The 19,987-nt window shown below is 46.7% G+C and overlaps 1 protein-coding gene across 1 annotated transcript in view; it reads left to right on the forward strand.

Annotated features, from left to right (window-relative positions):
- The window catches only part of Stk32b (serine/threonine kinase 32B), a 252,605-nt gene that overhangs the window by 229,947 nt on the left and 2,671 nt on the right, over positions 1-19,987 (forward strand). The window contains exons 8-11 of the mRNA XM_052199394.1: positions 4,469-4,585; positions 6,297-6,422; positions 8,764-8,895; positions 12,965-13,029. Coding sequence (XP_052055354.1) covers positions 4,469-4,585; positions 6,297-6,422; positions 8,764-8,895; positions 12,965-13,029 — 440 coding nt within the window. The remainder of the gene's footprint in view (positions 1-4,468; positions 4,586-6,296; positions 6,423-8,763; positions 8,896-12,964; positions 13,030-19,987) is intronic.

Raw genomic sequence — 19,987 nt, forward strand, 5'->3', positions numbered from 1 at the left:
AAAGAGGAAGCCTGCCAGCAGAACCAATGCTGGCTATCATTCCTCCAGGGCCAGTGATGACTTGGCAAAGAAGCCCCAAGGATACAAGGAAGCCTGCTTCTTAAAAATTAAATTCCTCGTGTCTCATTCTTGAGTTTTATACTCAAGAGGCCACTTCAAGGGAAGAGAAAGAGTCACAGGGTCAGTGACGGCCTGTGGTACAGAGACGGTATAAGTACGGGAAAGAGCACCTGTTGGGAACTGGGTGAGCCTTTCTCCCAAGTATCTTTGCATGTCAAAGTTGTCCACTGGAGGGGCAGTGGGTTGTGAAATAGGTAGCTCTCTGGGTTTCATGCTGGAAACCACTGATGGAGCCAAATGACCAGTTCAATAGCCCCTCACCGTGCTCAGTTAATTAGAAAGTGTGGATTCAGAAGTCATTCTTCTTCATGGGTGTTCATTTCTGCTGCCACTGACAGTTCTGACAGCTGAGGCTCCTTGCTTCCCAAAGACAAAGAAAGCAGCTCGGGTTTCCCCACTGGGAGTTCTAGGAGCTTACTGCTGGGGCACTCCAGAAAAATCATGGGGCAGGTAATGTGTGCTACAAGTGTGGCTTCTTAGCCAGCATCTCAGAAATGCTCTAGTTCTGACAGAAGACAGCTGTCTCTCCCATGTCTCTCAGCATGTAGGGAGAACAAAGGGACCTGGTCTCCTGTGCAAACAAGTAGAACTTATTCACAGTCTGAGCAAGGGGTGCAAGGGACACAGCTTCTCTTGGAACCCAGAGCAAAATGTGAGCTCTTATTCCTGCAAACCTACCTTGGAACAAACAACCTAGGTGAGCGCCACCCACAATTGCAGTTCAATGCGGAACAAGGTGCCATCAGCCCGGAGCTCTCAAACAGCAAAAACAGACTGGAGCACCGACGGGGTGGAAGGAGACTCTGCCTCCTGATCACGTCCCCATGGAAGAAACTGCAGCATAGACACTAGCCTTGCTACCTGGGTGCCACCCTGATAGATAGCCACCTTTGCGATCCAGAGGGCACCTCACTTTCAGAGAGAAGTCACTTCACACAGTTCTCACAAACAGGGTGTTTTCCTTCTTCTTCAGTGGGAAGCTGCATCCTTGTAACAGGAAAGGAGATTGAGAGGAACCTCGCTGGCTCATTGGGGACCCCATTTGGTGACCTGAAGCAGGGCTTGTGAGCGGAGTGCTCAGATCTGTGAACATCGGCTCTATCTCCCCAGCAGGGATCGCTGGAGATTTAATGACCTAGTAATGTAAATTACCCAGGACACTCTGGTACCTGGTGGTCAGCACTATACACGCCTTAGCTTTCTAACCTCAACAAGACTCCGACCCAGAGAGAACTGCTGTGGTCTCCACATAGAACCCTGCAAGGGCTTAGCACCCTTCAAACACCATGAGGCTGAGCCCAGCCTGGTTTACCATCTATTAGACAATAACACTGCAGGTGTGCCAGCAGAAACGCTTCTCCACGCTGTAATTCAAGCCTAGCTTGTCCGAGGTAATGAATACAGCCACTGTGGCCTAGGGGGGCAAAATGTAACCAGAGAGAGGCCTGGCAGCCCGGGGCCAAGGGTCAGAGTGCTGAAGACAATGTCAGCATGTAAGTAGCATGTTATCCTGGAGGCTGTGGATGCAGTTCAGGCATGGAGGACACAGCTGGGAAGAGCAGAGGGGAGTTCTCAAATGACAGCTAAGCTGGCTCATCTGTGAATCACGCTACGGTTGGCAATAGTGTAGGCAGGGCAGAGAAGGGAGGCCGAGCCATGACTGAATCCCACTACTTGTCATAGGGCAGTCAGGGAACTTCTATAAAGGGCCCTGAGGGCTTTGCTTGGGACAGTGTACAGTGCCATATCTCAGACATATGCAGGGAAGTAACAGAGCAGTCGTTGGATGTGAGCATAAGCCTGGACATCACCTGTGTCTGGGTTCTGCTACAAGGTTGATCCTAGTAGAAGAGGTCCAACTCCAGTGCTGAGGATATCTGGGGTCAAGGTTGGTAATGAGGTGATCTACTATGTGATTCTACACATGAGCAATAGCAGACTGGATTACATCTATCTGGGACTCCATGGTGCAAGGGAGCTCCCTATCAGTAGAGGGTGAGGCCTGGAGACCCTGACAGGACCATGCTGTCCTCTGAGCTTGACTACCAACAACTTGCCTCCCTGTGTGTGCCCTCTCACCTTTGTCTACAGACAGCACCTTTTGGGGACTGTAAGCAAAAATATTGGGATATAGAGAAGCCAAATCAATAAAGGAAGATCTGGAATGCCTTAGAGAGAAAGGGTCGGGTGCAGAACCAAGGACTGCTGTGTGCACCACTGGAGCAGGGCTCTACATAATGGGGAGGCTGCTGCCTGTCTCAGTGAAGGACAGACCGCAGTGCCTGAGTCAGAGTTGGGGCTTGATTCTGCTCTTTCCAGGGCTGGTTATCAGGGGGTTCCAGCTTTAGATACCCAACATTCTCAGGCTCTGGAGTCTCAAGTTGCCTGAAGGCTGGTTATTGTGAGTAAAGAGAATAGAAGGCACACTTGGGATCCAATGGTCTGCCCGCCGCACTCTAGCAGAAGAAATGGCAGGCCATGCCAGTTCTCTGGTTTTGTGCTTCATTTCATGGCAAATTGCTTTTTTTAAAAAAAAAATGAGTTTCCTGGAATAAAGACATACCTTCACCCTGCCATAAGCTATCTGTATCCTGCTGCTGGAAACCACTCTTGCCAGCAGGCCTCACAATCACCGTATTCTCTAAAGAGAGCAGCTTCTGAGTAAGGGCGTCCTAAGGACAATAGAACAAAGCGTTAGCACAGTCTGGCTCTGGGGGCAGATGTGTGACAAGCCTTAATACTTGCTGTTGAACTTGGAGGAGGGCCTGTGCCAAACAAGAGGGCTAAACCTGGGACCCCCGAGTTAGGAGCACCTCAGCTGTAGTGCCCGGATGACTTTAAATGTATATGCCGCCTGTGTCTGAACGTTAATGTTCTCATGGTCAGTGATGGCTCATGGCACAGTCAGCAAAGCACTATGAGCATGCGAACCTGAGTTTGACCCCTAAAATCTCTGTAAAAGAAAGTTGGGTACAGTGGCAAGCACCTGTAACCCCAGCGCTGGAGAGGCAGAAACTGGAGGTTCCCAGAAACTCTGTAGCCAGCTAGTCTAACCCATTTGGTGAGTGAGAGAGTGCGCATCAAAATAACCAGGAAGAGGCAGAATGAAGGCACTCAATGTCAACTTCCGGCCTACACACAGGTGCACACACAAACATGTATACACATGCATGCATATACTCTCACATACTAAGTTCTCATAATTACGTGTGTTGCTGTGGCTGCTCTGCTCCCTCCAGATGTGGAGAGAATTTCAGATATCAGAGAGAAGCTCATGGAAATCTCATGGAAGTTGATGAGTGACTAAGACAGAAGAAACAGTTATTTGTGACATGAAAAGCCTCTCTTTTGACCTCTGGCTGTTTCCTCTCCTGGGTTTCTTGGGTTTATGGCTTTGATGGCCCTGTAGAGACAGCCAAGAGATGGGGGTCTCTAGGAAAGCCTCATCTCTGAACCTCAATTTCCTGGCTTTTGGGGGGGCATTTTTTTTTCGAGACAGGGTTTCTCTGTGTAGCCCTGGCTGTCTTGGAACTCACTCTGTAGACCAGGCTGGCCTTGAACTCAGAAATCTGCCTGCCTCTGCTTCCCAGAGTGCTGGGATTACAGGCGTGTGCCACCACCACCTGGCTGCTTCCTGACTTTTAAAGTGAAGATGGAAATGAGAATGTCTTGTCCCCTGACATCCTTTGTCCCCAGTGTGTGTGGCAGGGAAGGTCAGTGGTGGTTGGAATAGTCTAATGAAAGAATAGAAATGGTGGAGTGATCTTGAGTAATCCACAAACCAGTCCCCAGCCCATGTCTAAGTGGTGGCTTTGTGCTCTGATCATTTCATGTCCTGTAGGGACCATAGAGTACCCCTGGTCTCCTAAGCATGCATTCTATAGGTTTCCTCCCAGAATTCATACGTGTTGGGTTTCAACATATAACCTCCCAGCATTCATATGTGTTGGGTTTCAACACATAACCAATAGGGTAGTGATCGTGTCTGCCCATCCATAGACCCATTCATCCAAGAAGAGAAAAGTAGTGGCTAATCTTCCAGCAAATGGAGTGTATGACTCATGGTGTCCCCGTGGGTGCTCAATGGCAGGGGTCAGTACTCCAGCCTGTGACCACAGCTCTTGAGTGAATCCTGTCTCTTCAACTCACAGACAAAATACCTCAGCCTCTTATGGCCAAGACAGTACCTCCATGCCCTCTTCTTGCACTGCCCTGCTGAGAGAGAGAAGAGCCTATAGCATATTTAAGGAGATTCAAATCATTTTCCATCATCACACAGTCCTTGAACAAGAGGGTGCTGCCTCTACCAAGACATTGTCTCTGATTCTGGCATTGTCCTTTGTTGCAGAGGCCATATGAAATCCACTCGGCCACACCCATTGACGAGATCCTCAACATGTTCAAGGTGGAGCGTGTTCACTACTCCTCCACATGGTGTGAGGGGATGGTGGCCCTGCTGAAGAAGGTAAGGGCTTGGGCAGCTGTGTGGAAGGCTAGTGCAACAACACCCAGTAACAAATGCTACCATGCGTCATACACAGATCACAAAGCCCAGCACAGTGCGGTGTGCAACAGCCTGACCCGGGCTCTTCCCAGTTCACTGCAAGTTCCTATTAAACAGAAATTCCTACTGCATGTGGCTGCGGGTGTTAGGAACTACTGCTATTGGAATGTATGCTATGATCCTGACCACTCCATGTGTAGAGTTAAAATGTTTCTGCAGTGACAGTGACAGTACCAACAAGAAGGTTGTTGTATTCTTCTTTAGCACATGCCAGGTCCTTACCAATCCAGCTGGGCCTCACCCTGGCTCTTTGGTGAAAGTGGAAGACTCCTCCTGCTCCCAGGAGACAACAACAGCCAATCTCAGGAGGTCTCCAGGCCACTGGCCATTTCCTTTAGGTGGCAGTCCCAGGGGCGAGCTCTGTCCTGTTGTGTTTATCCCAGTGGTCTTTGAATCTCATAAACTAGAGTGTTTTAAAAGGCAGCACGGGAGCTGAGGAGACAGCTCCTTTGACAAAGTGCTTGCTTTGCAAGCATGGCAGACTGAGTCTGAACCCACAATACCCACCTAGAAGTCTGAAGTCAGTGGTATGCCACACTTGGAAGGTAGAGACAGGAAGATCCCTGAGGCTTGTTGTCAATCTAGCTAAGTCCATGAGTAACAGGTTTAGTGAGAGACCCTACCACTAAATTGAGATAGAGAGCAATTGAGGAAGACATGGAAATCCCTGGCCTCCACGTACTCATGCTCACAGGGTCATGCACACACATTTACACATATGTACACACATCTACACATATGCACACACACCTACACATTTGCACACATATCTACACATATGCACATACATCTACACAAATGTACATACATCTACACATATTCATTCACATCTATACATATGTACCACACATCTATACATGCACACATATCTACACATATGCATACAGAAACACTGAGAAAATGAAAAGTATTGACTGATAGCTATTCTTTTTAATTAATTAATAATTAATAATTAATAATTAAATAATAATTAAATAATTAATTTTATTTATTTAGTGTATGAATGTTTTATCTGCATGTATGTATGTGTACCACAGACATGGCCTGGTACCTGTGGAAGTTAAGTTACCATGTAAGAATCTGGGGTCTTGCATATGGACAGCCAGTGCCCTTAACCACTGAGACACCGGCCAGCCCCTCTGAGACTGTTTTTACACTCTAGCTCCATTAGCAGAAACTGGCTCTCAAGAGAAGTTAAAAGTGGACCACACAGTTAGGATGCAGAGGTCACCTTGTAACTCGTGGGGGAAAATTCTGTTTCACTCTTGTGAAACCGAGTCAGAAGTCCTCTGATGAGGCAGCCAGCCTGTTCTTTCCAATCAAAGCTTTCGAGAACATCAGAGAGAGGCTGCTTATCAGAGGGCTGAAAACTTGGTCTCTCCCGAAGAGTAGCTTGGCAGATGACCTTAGGAAAAAAAGAGTTGACCTTGAAGTCCCTCTCTTGCTATAGCAGCACATTTAGCATTCCAGAGAGAGCCCAGATGGGGCAGGCCAGTGCCAGGCATAGCCTTCAAGGACATCTTAAGTGTTGGGTGAAGAGTCAGGTTCCAAGTCCATGCTCATCCCTATAGGATGCACCACTCACAGCATGCCTTTTGCCTTCTGACTGTAGCTGCTGACCAAGGACCCTGAGAGCCGCGTGTCCAGCCTCCGTGACATCCAGAGCATGACCTACCTGGCTGACATGAATTGGGATGCGGTGTTCGAGAAGGCACTGATGCCTGGCTTTGTGCCCAATGTACGTCATACCACCCCCTTCAATGGGTCCCCTCCTGGTATTAAGCCTGACCTCTGCCACTGACTGGTTAACTCCCAGAAGGTCACTGCAGTAAGGCACCAACAGGTTCACAGTTCACTGAGATCCAGGGGATGTGGACCAGACTTCCAAGGTGTGTTTCTTGCAGTGGAGCTGTGAGCTGCTGAGTGTCCCTGGTTTCTCCTGTCCCTCCGAACAAGTGTCAAGGACTGTGTTCGTGCAAATGATGATGGTCACAGGGAGCCTGCCATCCCTTGGGAGCTCATCCTCACTGGGCTAGAAGGCACCAGAGGTCCTCGGGTGGCTACTGTCACAAGAGAGTGTGTGTGTGTGTGTGTGTATGTGTGTGTGTGTGGGTTCCGCACTGGCATTGAGCCTCTCACGTGTTAGCTCCCAGAAGCTTCACACGAGCAAGAGAGTGGATCTTGTTAGTATTCTGAGTGAGGTTAAGTAATTTTCCCAAGATGACCTGGGATGAGGCCAGCTGAACTTGAACTCAGGCAATGCAGGACCCAGGGCCTGCGTTTGAGTGGACGAATGGATGGATGTCAGGCCTCTTGAGAGAGAGGTGAGCCTGAGTTCAGGCTTCTCCGTGGAAGAGGGCAGATCTGCACACCAGGGAGGGGATTCTTAGTCAAGCTTGGGAAGTCAATGATGATAGAAGGAGCCAGAGTCCATGGGACTCACAGGCAAACCTGACGAACAGAACAGAGATCAATGTGTGTATGGGTGCTGAGGTGCAGGGAGCACCCCCAAATATCCTCCCCCATTTTCTCATGTCAGCCTCATTATTCTCATCTTATAGCTGTGGAAAGTGAGCCTTACAAAGGTTTTGTGACATATGGTGGAAGAGGCAGGATTTGTTACAATTCTATCCAGAGAGCCCCATCTGCCTACCACTCTCTGGTTATGTCAATACTCACCAGTTTTGAAACAATATGACAGCCTGGACAAACTAGCATGGTCGGCTGACCCTAGTTTGTGACTTAGGTTTGAAGCTGGCAGTCCTGTGGTGGTACTTAGACTGTGACAAAGCTGAGAAAATACTTGTTCTTAAAAGAGCAGACTCTGGAAGCTTAGCAGGTCTGTCTCAGGGAATCCTAGCAGGCTTTGAGGCTGTGCATCTCACCCAAGAGTGGACACAGGGCAAAGGTCATGTGTAATCCAGAATTGTTCAACTGGGGTGTGTAGAAGACAGGCTTGCTTATCTTGGGCCATGCACCTGGCCTAGATTCTCTTAACTAGGAGCCTCACAGGCCTGGGACATGGAAAACAGAAAGGACCACAGTACTTTCTAGAACTCATAGGGTAGTTCTTTGGAAGACAGGCTTTCCCATCACCCTGAGTCCCCATAAGTGAGGATGACTGCCCTGGACTGGAGAATGGCAACACTGCTTCCCTGTGTGGCTGCAGAGCTGTTGATGCCATAATCACAGGGCTGCGTGGCTGATGAGAAGGTCATCAAGATGACAGCCATCAAAGATCGGGAACCCTGATACGAGGGGCGTAGGCCTATCAATCAGGGTGAGTGGAGCTGCGGGCCTCTAACAGGGCCTGTCCTGAGAGTGGACAGCTCCAGCAATGGAAAGGAACTGGTAACCAGGAGATGGTTTACTAGGAACTTGGCAGATGTTGATCAGAATTGTTGCTTAGGTAGAGGCGGGAAGCTCTCTGTGAGTCGATGGCCAGCCAGCTATTGCTACATAATAAGACTCTGTCTCTGCCAAGGCTATCTCAAAAGTTCATTAATTAAACTTTAAATTATAAAAAAAATACAAGAAAAATAATAGCCTGTGATTGGGTCTATAATGAAATAGCAGAAATAAAGTACAATTGCATATATAAACAGTCACAGGATTTAGACCAGTGCTTCCCAAACTGTGGGCTGTGACTCCATTGGGGGAACAATGACTCTTTCAAAGGGGTCACCTAAGACCCTCTGAAAACACAGATATTTACATTACAATTCATAACAGTAGCAAAATTACAGTTATGAAGTAGCAATGAAAAGAATTTTATGGCTGGGGTTCACTACCACATGAGGAACTTGTGTGAAAGTGTGGAAACATTAGGAAGGTTGAGAGCCACTGAGATGGACCCAGGGAGTTAACAGGGCGTGGTTGCCCAGCTGGGACTGTGTCTCTGAACGGATGGTGTGTGTGTGGCGAGGGTGCACTGATTATCAGAGAGAAACATGAGGCGTCCCAGGGTGACAGCTACGGTTGCCTCATGTGAAGATACCTGGGCTATATGGGCAGAGGATGCCCAGCCAGTCACTGATGAAATAACCACGAAACATGTTTTTCTTTCTGCTTCCCTTCAGAAAGGGAGACTGAACTGTGACCCCACATTTGAACTGGAAGAAATGATTCTAGAATCCAAGCCACTTCACAAAAAAAAGAAGAGGTTGGCCAAGCATAGGTCCAGAGACAGCACGAAGGACAGCTGTCCCCTGGTGAGCCCTCGGAGGAGAGTTCTGTGGGGAAAGAGGGAGGTGTGAAGGACAGTTTCCTCTTACTCAAAGGTGCAGTTCAGCCCACAGCCCTCCCTTTCCTCTCTCTGTGTCCTTGGGGAAGTAGATGCCGACCCCATAGACCCTCACACTCTTTGTTTAAAATGGCATCTTACTGGTATAAAACCCAGGCACATCCTCCTCCATATACTTCAAACTGCTTTGGGATTACATCCATTACTCCACACAGTCCAAATGCTGTGTTTAGCATAGGTGGTGGGCATTGCTGTTCAACACAGACCTCACCAGCACAGGCCCAGCTTCATCATTCACAAGTAAGACATGCTGGATGATGACTCTCGTCTGGGGCTCTAGGACACAGGGGAGGCTAAGGAGGGTGACTTGCATGTCACTTCCTTCTTGTGGATTTTGTGTAGTGATCAACACACTTCAAATCTTACATTTCGTTTTATGGAACCTTCTGGAATTTCTTTGTTTCTCGACATTTTCAGACTGCAGCTCTGAGGTCACAGAGTGGAAGAGAGACTGTACTATTTTTTGAAGTAAATGAAATGCCTCTGGCATATGAATGATCTCTTATAATGCAGATATATGCAAGGATAACTGAAGAGGGAGTGCCCACACTCCTACTATCCACACTGAGAACCCCAGGGACAATACAGGGCACTCCAGTCCCCGTGCACATTTTAGGAAGGATCTATCCTGCAGAGACCCCCACAGGCTGCACTGCGATGGTCCAACACAGTGGAGAAGCCATGACAGCATGAGCTTGAAGCAGCTGGTCACATGGTGTCCACAGTCAGGACACACCGAGAGAAATGCCAGTGGCTACCTCATTCTCTCCTTTTTTTATTCTTTTTGTGCCCAAGCCCATGAAATGGTGCCACCCACATGCAGAGAGGGTCTTCCAAACTATCAGCTAATGCAGTCTAGGATCTCCCTCACAGGTGAGCCCAGATGTTGTCCTAGCCCAACACTCACTGACTGTCCAGACTCACATAGGCATCTTAGTGTTGAACACGTAGTGTTGAACAGCAACATTGATGGGAACTCTGGGGATCTAAGACTCTTACTGGACTTTATCTCAGCCAATGAAATAAGCACCACCTACACCATCATGTAAAACTTCAGTCCCACCCCTGGGGCAGCCACACCCTGCTAACTCCCCTACTTCTCATTCTTGTGAAGAGTTTGTGTGTGCACTCTGACCTTTGAACTAATCCCTTCATCACAAGTCTCTGATGTCACTAACCATCATGCAGCTCAGTTCTTCTAACTCTCCTTGGATGGCCTGGCTGGCAACTCTATCCTACCACTTTCTCTGACTTCATTTTTTTTTTTTTACTTTCTACATTCTTTGTTTACATTCCAAATGATTTTCCCTTTCCCAGTTCCCCCTCCCCATAAGTCCCATAAGCCCTCTTCCCTTGCCCATTTCCCAATCAACCCCCTCCTTCTTCTCTGTCCTGGTAAGCCCCTACAATGCTGGATCTAGCCTTTCTAGGACCAGGGACCTCTCCTTCCTTCTTCTTGGGAATCATTTGATATGCGAATTGTGTCATGGGTATTCAGAGCTTCTGGGCTAATATCCACTTATCAGTGACTGCATTCCATGTGTGTTCTTTAGTGGTTAGGTTACCTCACTTAGGATGATATTTTCCAGTTCCAACCATTTGTCTAAGAATTTCATGAATTCATTGTTTTTTAATTGCTGAGTAGTATTCCATTGTGTAAATATACCACATTTTCTGTATCCATTCCTCCATTGAGGGACATCTGGGTTCTTTCCAGCTTCTGGCTATTACAAATAAGGCTGCTATGAACTTAGAAGAGCATGTGTCCTTATTGCATGCCAGGGAATCCTCTGGGTATATGCCCAGGAGTGGTATAGCAGGGTCCTCTGGAAGTGTCATGCCCAGTTTTCTGAGGAGCTGCCAGCCTGATTTCCAGAGTGGTTGTACCAACCTACATTCCCACCAGCAGTGGAGGAATGTTCCTCTTTCCCCACATCCTCGCCAACACCTGCTGTCTCCTGAGTTTTTAATCTTAGCCATTCTGACTGGTGTGAGGTGAAATCTCAGGGTTGTTTTGATTTGCATTTCCCTAATCACTAATGATGCTGAACATTTCTTAAGGTGCTTCTCAGCCATTCGAAGTTCTTCAGGTGAAAATTCTTTGTTTAACTCTGTACCCCATTTTTAATAGGGTTATTTGGCTCTCTGGAGTCTAACTTCTTGAGTTCTTTCTATATATTGGATATTAGCCCTCTATCTGATGTAGGGTTGGTGAAGATCTTTTCCCAATTTGTTGGATGCCATTTTGTCCTTTTGACAGTGTCCTTTGCCTTACAGAAACTTTGTAATTTTATGAGGTCCCATTTGTCAATTCTTGATCTTAGAGTATAAGCTATTGGTGTTTCAGGAACTTTTCTCCTGTGCCCATGTCCTCAAGGGTCTTTCCAGTTTCTTTTCTATTAGTTTCAGTGTGTCTGGTTTTATGTGGAGGTCCTTGATCCACTTGGAGTTGAGCTTAGTACAGGAGATAAGAATGGATCAATTTGCATTCTTCTGCATGCTGAACTCCAGTTGAGCCAGCACCATTTGTTGAAAAGGCTATCTTTTTTCCACTGGATGTTTTCCACTCCTTTGTCAAAGATCAAATGACCATAGGTGTATGGGTTCATTAATACACAGCAAACCGGTAGCCAACATCAAACTAAATGGAGAGAAACTTGAAGCAATCCCACTAAATTCAGGGACTAGATAAGGCTGCCACCTCTCTCTATATATCTTTTCAATATAGTACTTGAAGTTCTAGCTAGAGCAATTAGACAACATAAGGAGGTCAAAGGGATACAAATTGGAAAGGAAAAAGTCAAACTATCACTATTTGCAGATGATATGGTAGTATACTTAAGTTACCCAAAAATCTCCACAAGATAACTCCTACAGCTTATAAACAACTTCAGGAAAGTGGCTGGTTATAAAATCAACTCAAGCAAATGAGTAGCCTTCTTACACTCAAAGGATAAATGCGCTAAGAAAGAAATTAGGGAAATGACCCCCTTCACAATAGCCACCAACAATATAAAGTATCTTGGTGTGACTCTAGCCAAACAAGTGAAAGATCTGTATGGCAAGAACTTCAGGTCTCTGAAGAAGGAAATTGAAGAAGACCTCAGAAAATGGAAAAATCTTCCATGCTCATGGATTGGCAGGATTAATATAGTAAAAATGGCCATCTTGCCTAAAGCAATATACAGATTCAATGCAATCCCCATCAAAATCCCAACTCAGTTCTTCATAGAGTTAGAAAGAGCAATTCTCAAATTCATCTGGACTATCAAAAAAAAAAAACCCTCTGACTTCCTGTGGCCTGTCTCTGGGTCTCTGACTCTGTGCTCTTTGTGCAAAGACACCTGGCTTCAGCCCCTAAAACATTCCACTCTGCCTCACCTTAACTTGATTATACCTGCAAAGACCTGGTTTCAGGTCAGGCCATAGCAAGACACTATAAGCATACTCTTTGAGGACAAAACTCAGTTCATAGTAGCCCCCTCCCCTATAAAATACAAGTTTTTAAAATTTTACAGTTACCTTAATGTAAAGATGAGCGTGACCTCTGATGCAAAAAAGCTTACTTTATTGTTCTAATTTAAAAATAAATGAAAACATTTTGCCAGCTCCTGGAAGTACCACAAACTAGTGATCCCAGAGGATCACAAGGCGTCATGTGTCATCTACATGCAGCTTCTGAGGGTGTCCCTAAGACATTCTGATCCTGGAAGGAGGGCTTGGCATGGATGTCTTGATCTAAGCATCTCTTCCTCCATGTCCTAAGGCAGGCTCAAGCATCCTAACATGATGGAGCCCAAACTCAGAAGCACATTTGTCTGCAGACACAATTGCTGAACCCAGACGCTGAGATTTGTCTCTAAGTCCTGAGTGGCCACAACTGTCATTTAAATAAACTAGTCACCCTTAGTGTCCCTCTGCCACATCTCCCTGTCCAGTGCTCTGTCATTTAGATCTCTCTGTGTACTCTTTGACAGAATGGACACCTGCAGCAGTGTTTGGAGACAGTGCGGAAGGAGTTCATCATATTCAACCGAGAGAAGTAAGTTTGGCTTGCTAAAACAACATGGAACATGCCTTACAGGACCCAGGACCCCAGCAGAAGTGCAGTCACTCCTGGACTCTGTCACCTCTGGGTTGAGCCTATCCCACAGGACCAAGTCATTTAGGAGAAGTATAATCATCCATGGACTCTGTCACCCCTAGGCTGAGCCTATCCCCAAGGACTAAGGGTCCCAGGAGAAGGTGGCCCAGCCCTACCAACAGTGAGCGATTGAACCCTGGTGCTGGAAGGGAGGACACAGTGGAGCAATGCCCAGGCCCTGGAGGGAAAGATACTTTTAGATTTGGAATTAGAATCTGTGTTCTAATGCTAAAAAGAAGTAGGCTCTGCTGGGGTATAGAATAATGTAGGAGCCCTCAGGAGACCCTAAGGCAAAACCCTTAGCCACTCTGAGCACCCTTGTCAGCATGGCAAAGTGAGAAGAGTCTGTGGTACAGAGCCCAGCAGAAGAGGATGGTCAGCAGAGAAGTGATAACTGCCATTGTTGTTTGGGTCAAGGGATGTGGTGTGTGGGTTACCTCTACCACCGACTCAGGTAAGGCATGGGGTGATGCAGGTCTGGGAGTGGCTTTCTAGGGTCTGCCCATCTGCAGGTGCAGGTGATGATGCTTTCCCAAAATCAGCCAGTGAAACGGTAAGAAGCCCGTCCGAAGCTCAGCAACTGTGGACAGAGTAGCATCCAAGGAGTGGAGGGTAGTGCTGAGCACAGGGCAGAAGCAGGGCTGGACCAGACTTCCTGGGTCCCTAGCAACACCAACCAGAGCAGCGGTCTCTTCAAAGTCTGAGACCAAGCTGGGGAAAATAAACTCAGAGCCCCCCACCCCTGAAACAGCAGGAAGAAATTTCCTGTAACCATAAAGGTGGCTCTGAAGGCTCTCAAAGTTTCCCTAAGAGGTTGGGACCCGTGTCAACTACATTTGGGTTTGGGTTTCCCTCACAGGAAATTGAAGCATGCTGTGCAGAGGGCAGCTGATCTCAGCATGCTCATCTCAGACAATAAAGGATACGGAAAATAGAGCCATCAGAAAGGACAGGAAAGGTGTTCTAGGCCAAGGACCAGGCTCAGGTCTTTATAGTCCTCTCTGCTCGTGTCAGTGTTAATGCTGAGTGCAGGCTCAGGGTGTGTGTGTGTGTGTGTGTGTGTGTGTGTGTGTGTGTGTGTGTCTGTCTGTTTGTCTGTCTGTCTGTGTATCTGTGTATATCTGTGTGTGTCTGTGTATGTGTGTGTGTCTGTCTGTCTGTGTCTGTCTGTGTATCTGTGTGTTTGTGTGTGTCTCTGTGTGTGTCTCTGTGTATGAATGTATGTGTGTGTGTGTGTGTGTGTGTGTGTGTGTGTGACTATAGAGTGTGAGACTCTTGCCTGAAATTACTGTTGAATCATTTTGGAGTTAAGATTCCACACAGCTTTGCAGAGGGTGGGGGGTGCGCTCAGGCTGAAATTCCTTTTCATGATGCAACCTCACACTGACTTATTAACATTTGAAAATATAGAGCCATTAATGTGCTTTCCATGTGAAGAAATTCAATGGTATTTTTTTTTTTGGTTTGTACCTAGTGTTTATTTAGTCTTTTTAAGGGAGGGCTAAATTTGAATAGACATTGCAATGTTGCACACCAAGGTTCATATTTCACCTGTGTTTACTAAGTATTGACTATGTGTCCAGAATTACAAAAGCACATTAAAACGTACTGTGATTCATCTTACCAACCAAGCAACCGAAATGGTGCTTGGTTGTCTTTGGATATCTACTATAATTTACTGTAATGGACCAAGTCAAATGGTATCTTTTTTAAATTCACTTTACATCCTAATTACAGCCCCTCCCTCCTATCCTTCAAATCACATCCTCACATCCCCTCCCCCAACCCTCCTCCCTTTCCCCTCAAAGAAGAGATGCTCCTGCCATGGGTACCGACCTGCTGGCACATCAAATTGCAGCAGGATTAAGCATATCCTCTCCCAGTGAAACCAGACAAGGCAGCCCAGCTAGGGGAGAAGGATCCAAAGGCAGGCAACAGAATCAGAGACAGCCCCATTCCAATTATTAGAGGACCCACATGAAGACCAGGCCGTACATCTACTACATATGTGCACGGGGTCTAGAAACAGTCCATGCATGCTCTTTAGTTGGCAATTTAGTCTCTGTGAGCCCCAGTGGGCCCAGGTTAGTTGGCTCTGTGGGTCTTCTTGTGGTGCCCTTGACCTCTGCAGCTCCTTGATCGTTCCTCCAGCTCTTTCACAAGACTCCCCAGGCTCAATAGTGTTTTTGATAAATAATCTCAGTTGACAATTTGATGAGATCTAGAATCATCTGGGAGACAGGTCTCTGAGCATGCCTGTTGGGATTATCCTGATATCGTTAAATTGGGTGGGAAGACCCTCCCTCTGTGGGCAGCAACATTCTCTGTCTGGGCTCCTGAATTATACAAATGGAAATGGGGAGCTGATGGGTACCTTGCATTTATCTCTCTCCTTCTTGACTGTGGATTGACATGACCAGCTCCCTGAAGCTCTAGCCACTGTGACTTCCATGCTGTGATGGATTGTTCCCGGGAACTCTGAGTCCAATAAACCCTTGATCCCCTAGGTTGCTTTTGTTAAGGTGTTTTAAGACACAGCAACAGGAAAAGGAGCCAAGTCAACACTGATGGGAAACTGCTTCAGATACGGACTGTGAGCAAGCAGGATTCCCTGAAGCAAGCCTATAGGGCACTGGCAACTTCCCCGTGAGATCTTTACATTGCTTTCCTGACTAACTGACTGTTATTTTATTCTCCGGCTTCATAGAAAGAAGCCATAGATAGCCTGACAACCCCTGTGGTGAGTTATCATGGAGCCCCTCTGGATGAGGGTAACCCACATCCACAGGGTAGAGCTAATGTGAAGACAGAGAGATACTGCCATAGCCCAAGGGGCACCGAGGGATGCCTGCTGCCAAGGAGAGTGGGAGGAGTCAGGAAGCAGCTCCCAGAGAGTTCTGAACTTGAGACCTCATGAACACAATGGGAACATAAGATGAGTGCAGCCATCTGCCTTTCCTCTGGGCTGTTTGAGCAAAAAGTGAGATGGAGCCAAGGGCTGATTAGTGCCTGGGGCGGGGAATGAGAAGAGAATGTTTCATGTCAGAAGAAAGAGCCCTTCGACAGACACAAGCTTGGCTGCCTCACTGAGCCCAGGGCAAATGCTGCCAGGAACAGCAGCACCCAGAAAGCACAGTGGGAAAGGCACCCATCAGGGATGGTCAAAAACAGAGTCTGCTATGGGTTTGGAGTCTCATCTCCAACGCACTGTGGCCCTGACGCATGCTCAGCTCCTCTCTGCTCTAACCCTTTCCACAAAAGGAATGGAGGAGAGGCCAGGAAGGCTGCAGGTGACTCACTTTTAACTGGATGCCAAGTAGTTGCACCTGAGGAATTCAGTGGCTCCCAGAGGCAGTCTTGGGATCTAGACACCTAGGCTTTAGGGAGATTTGCTGGGGCTTCCCAGAGGAGGTGAGAACATTCCTTAAGAGTTCTGAGTTATCCTAACCAAGTCTTTGGTTTCTCCCCGTGATACCTGCCCTCCACTTCCAGCCAGACAACCGCAGCTTGATCTGGCACATGGCTCACTGAAACCTCCTAGTCATTTCAACTTTGTTTTGAGGTGGCATGCGCCTGTCTGCTCCTTTGTATTATCAGTAGAGAAGCATGGTAGTCCATGTCTCCTTTGTCTAAAATGCTTGGGACCACAGGGTTTGACAGGGGTCTTTGTGACTTTGGCGAGCATGGTTGAGTTGCAGAGTTGAAAGTGCTCACCTCTGTCACTTGGGATTCTCCCAACACTGATAAATAATAGGTTAGCTGAGAAACAGAACATTCCTGTCATAGAAACAGACAGACAAACCATCTACATGGGTAGCATTCAACTCGGCCCACTGTATAGGTGCAATCCCTTCTCCTTTCCTCCTAAGTTATACATGTTTGGGCTGTGAACTAGGCCCACAAATGAGCAAGCACTTGGGCCCCACTGCAGTGGTCTTAACTCTGTGCCCCACTCATAGATACCAGAAGATAATTCCTCACAGAGAGGGTACTCCTCTCACTCCCTGCCCTGCTCTCTGATCTCTCCAATTGAGATCCTGGAAAGTGGGGAAGATGAGGAGAACAGGGAACGATCAGGTGGATGGATGGAGGTTAGCCTGGAGGGAGCAGAGACTGATGATGGGTGGGTAGGTGATAGATGGATACATTATGTGTAGATAGATGGCTGGTGCATGTATAATGTATATATGTATGTATGTACACATGGATGAATTGTAGGGTAAGTGCTCATCTCAGTAGATAAAGCAGATAACAAATAAGTAGAGAGACAGACTAGAGGGGTTAATATGCTGTTGTGGTGGATGGCAGTGGAGTGAGTGGGTGAAGGATATGCATGAATGGAGAATATATAGGAAGGTATAGAGGTAGGAGTATACGTGAACTAGGGTGACAGATATGAGAGTAGATGGACAAACAGATGGTACAGTATTTGAATGTGACCTTAGGTAAGATATAAATATATCTATAAATAATAAAATTAAAACTAGATAGGTAGGGAATATTGCAATGGATTTATGGATGGATTTGGGATAAATATGTGGATGGATGGATGGATGGATGGATGGGGATTGATGGATGATGAATGGATGGACAGATGAGTGGATGGACAGTCTAATGGATGGATGAATGGATGGATGGGCAGTCAGATGGATAGATGGATGGATGGATGGATGGATGGATGGATGGATGGATGGATGGGTTTGTGGGTGGAAAGATGGGAGCTCAGCTGTGGTGGGGCAAGCACAGGCTTCAGAGCATCCCAGAAGAACAGCCCACGTGTTTCCAGTCCTGGTGGATGAAGAACAGGGGACAGGAGCCCCCCCCACACACACACCCTCCCTCACTGTCCTATGGAACACTGCTGTGCCACTGAGCACTCACTCAAGCAATGGTGCTAGTGCACACTCACACACTCACACACCCAGCTGCCATCTGGCTGAGCTGCAGACTCTGTGGCTCTAGTCTTAAGTTCAGCCACAGTGCCCTGAGCAGACAGGCACAACCAGGCCTCTCTCCCCATTATTTTTTAGTGAAAGGACTTTAATGTGAATGAGAACCAAGTGTGTGGCCACCTGCTTGAGAGAAATGCCCTCTTTGAGAGAAATGTTACAGGTTAGGCCAATGCTGCCTGAAGCCTGAAGTGTGTGTCTTCCTAGATCAGATGGAACTGTAATAATCTAGAGATGGGTCATGAGTCTTTCTCAATCACTTTCTGAACTTAAGTATCGAACGAGCCATCTTCTCATCCCCACACCTTGGATTTTAAAATACAAGTTTTTTTTTATGAGGTCCCATTTGTACACTCTTGATCTTAGAGCGTACATTATTGGTGATCTGTTCAGAAACTTTCCCCCTGATGTCCTCAAGGGTCTTCCCCAGTTTCTTTTCTATTAGCTTCAGAGTGTCTGGCTTTATATGGAGGTCCTTGATCCATTTGGAGTTGAGCTTAGTACAAGGAGACAAGGATGGATCAATTTGCATTCTTCTGCATGCTGACCTCCAGTTGAACCAGCACCATTTGTTGAAGAGGCCATCTTTTATCCATTGGATGTCTTCAGCCCCTTTATCAAATTACAAAGTTTCTGTAAGGCAAAGGACACCATCAAAAGGACAAATCAGCAACCAACAAGTTGGGAAAAGATCTTCACCAACCCTACATCAGATAGAGGGCTAATATCCAATATATACAAAGAACTCAAGAAGTTAGACCCCAGAAAACCAAATAACCCTATTAAAAATGGGGTACAGAGTTAAACAAAGAATTTTCACCTGAAGAACTTCAGATGGTGGAGAAACATCTTTAAAATGCTCAACTTCATTAGTCATTAGGGAAAAGCAAATCAAAACAACCCTGAGATTTCACCTTATACCAGTCAGAATGGCTAAGATGAAAAATTCAGGAGACAGCAGGTGTTGGCGAGGATGTGGAGAAAGAGGAACACTCCTCCACTGCTGGTGAGGTTGCAAATTGGTACAACCACTCTGGAAATCAGTCTGGCAGTTCCTCAGAAAACTGGGCACGTCACTTCCGGAAGATCCTGCTATACCACTCCTGGGCATATACCCAGAGGATTCCCCAGCATGTAATAAGGATACATGTTCCACTATGTTCATAGCAGCCCTATTTATAATAGCCAGAAGCTGGAAAGAACCCAGGTATCCCTCAACAGAAGAATGGATGCAAAAAATGTGGTATATATACACAATGGAGTACTATTCAGCCATTAGAAACAATGAATTTATGAAATTCTTAGGCAAATGGATGGAGCTGGAGAACATCATACTAAGTGAGGTAACCCAGTCTCAAAAGATCAATCATGGTATGCACTCACTAATAAGTGGATATTAACCTAGAAAACTGGAATACCCAAAAACCTAATCCACACATCAAGTGAGGTACAAGAAGAACAGAGGAGTGGCCCCTTGTTCTGGAAAGACTCACTGTAGCAGTATAGGGCAAAACCAGAACAGGGAAGTGGGAAGGGGTGGGTGGGAGAACAGGGGAAGGGAATGGGGTTATGTGACTTTCGGGGAGTGGGAGGCCAGAAAAGGGGAAATCATTTGAAATGTAAGTAAAAAATATATCAAATAAAAATAAATAAATAAAATACAAGTTCTTGCTATGTAGCCCTGACTTGCCTGTAACTATATAGCCTGTTCTGACCTCAATCATGTGATGCTCCTGCCTCTGCCTTCTAAGAGCTAGTGTACCTAATTCTTGAGAGACTTGAGGCCCTAGGGAAGAGGGGTGTCTTGGATGGAGAGGGGAAGCACTCTGTAGGAAGCAAGGGGGAGAACTGTGGGAGAGGACAAAGGCTGGAATGTAAATCAATAAAATAATTAATTTTAAAAAAGA

The sequence above is a fragment of the Apodemus sylvaticus genome, chromosome 11 (assembly GCF_947179515.1).
Source record: "Apodemus sylvaticus chromosome 11, mApoSyl1.1, whole genome shotgun sequence".
Classification (NCBI taxonomy): domain Eukaryota; kingdom Metazoa; phylum Chordata; class Mammalia; order Rodentia; family Muridae; genus Apodemus; species Apodemus sylvaticus.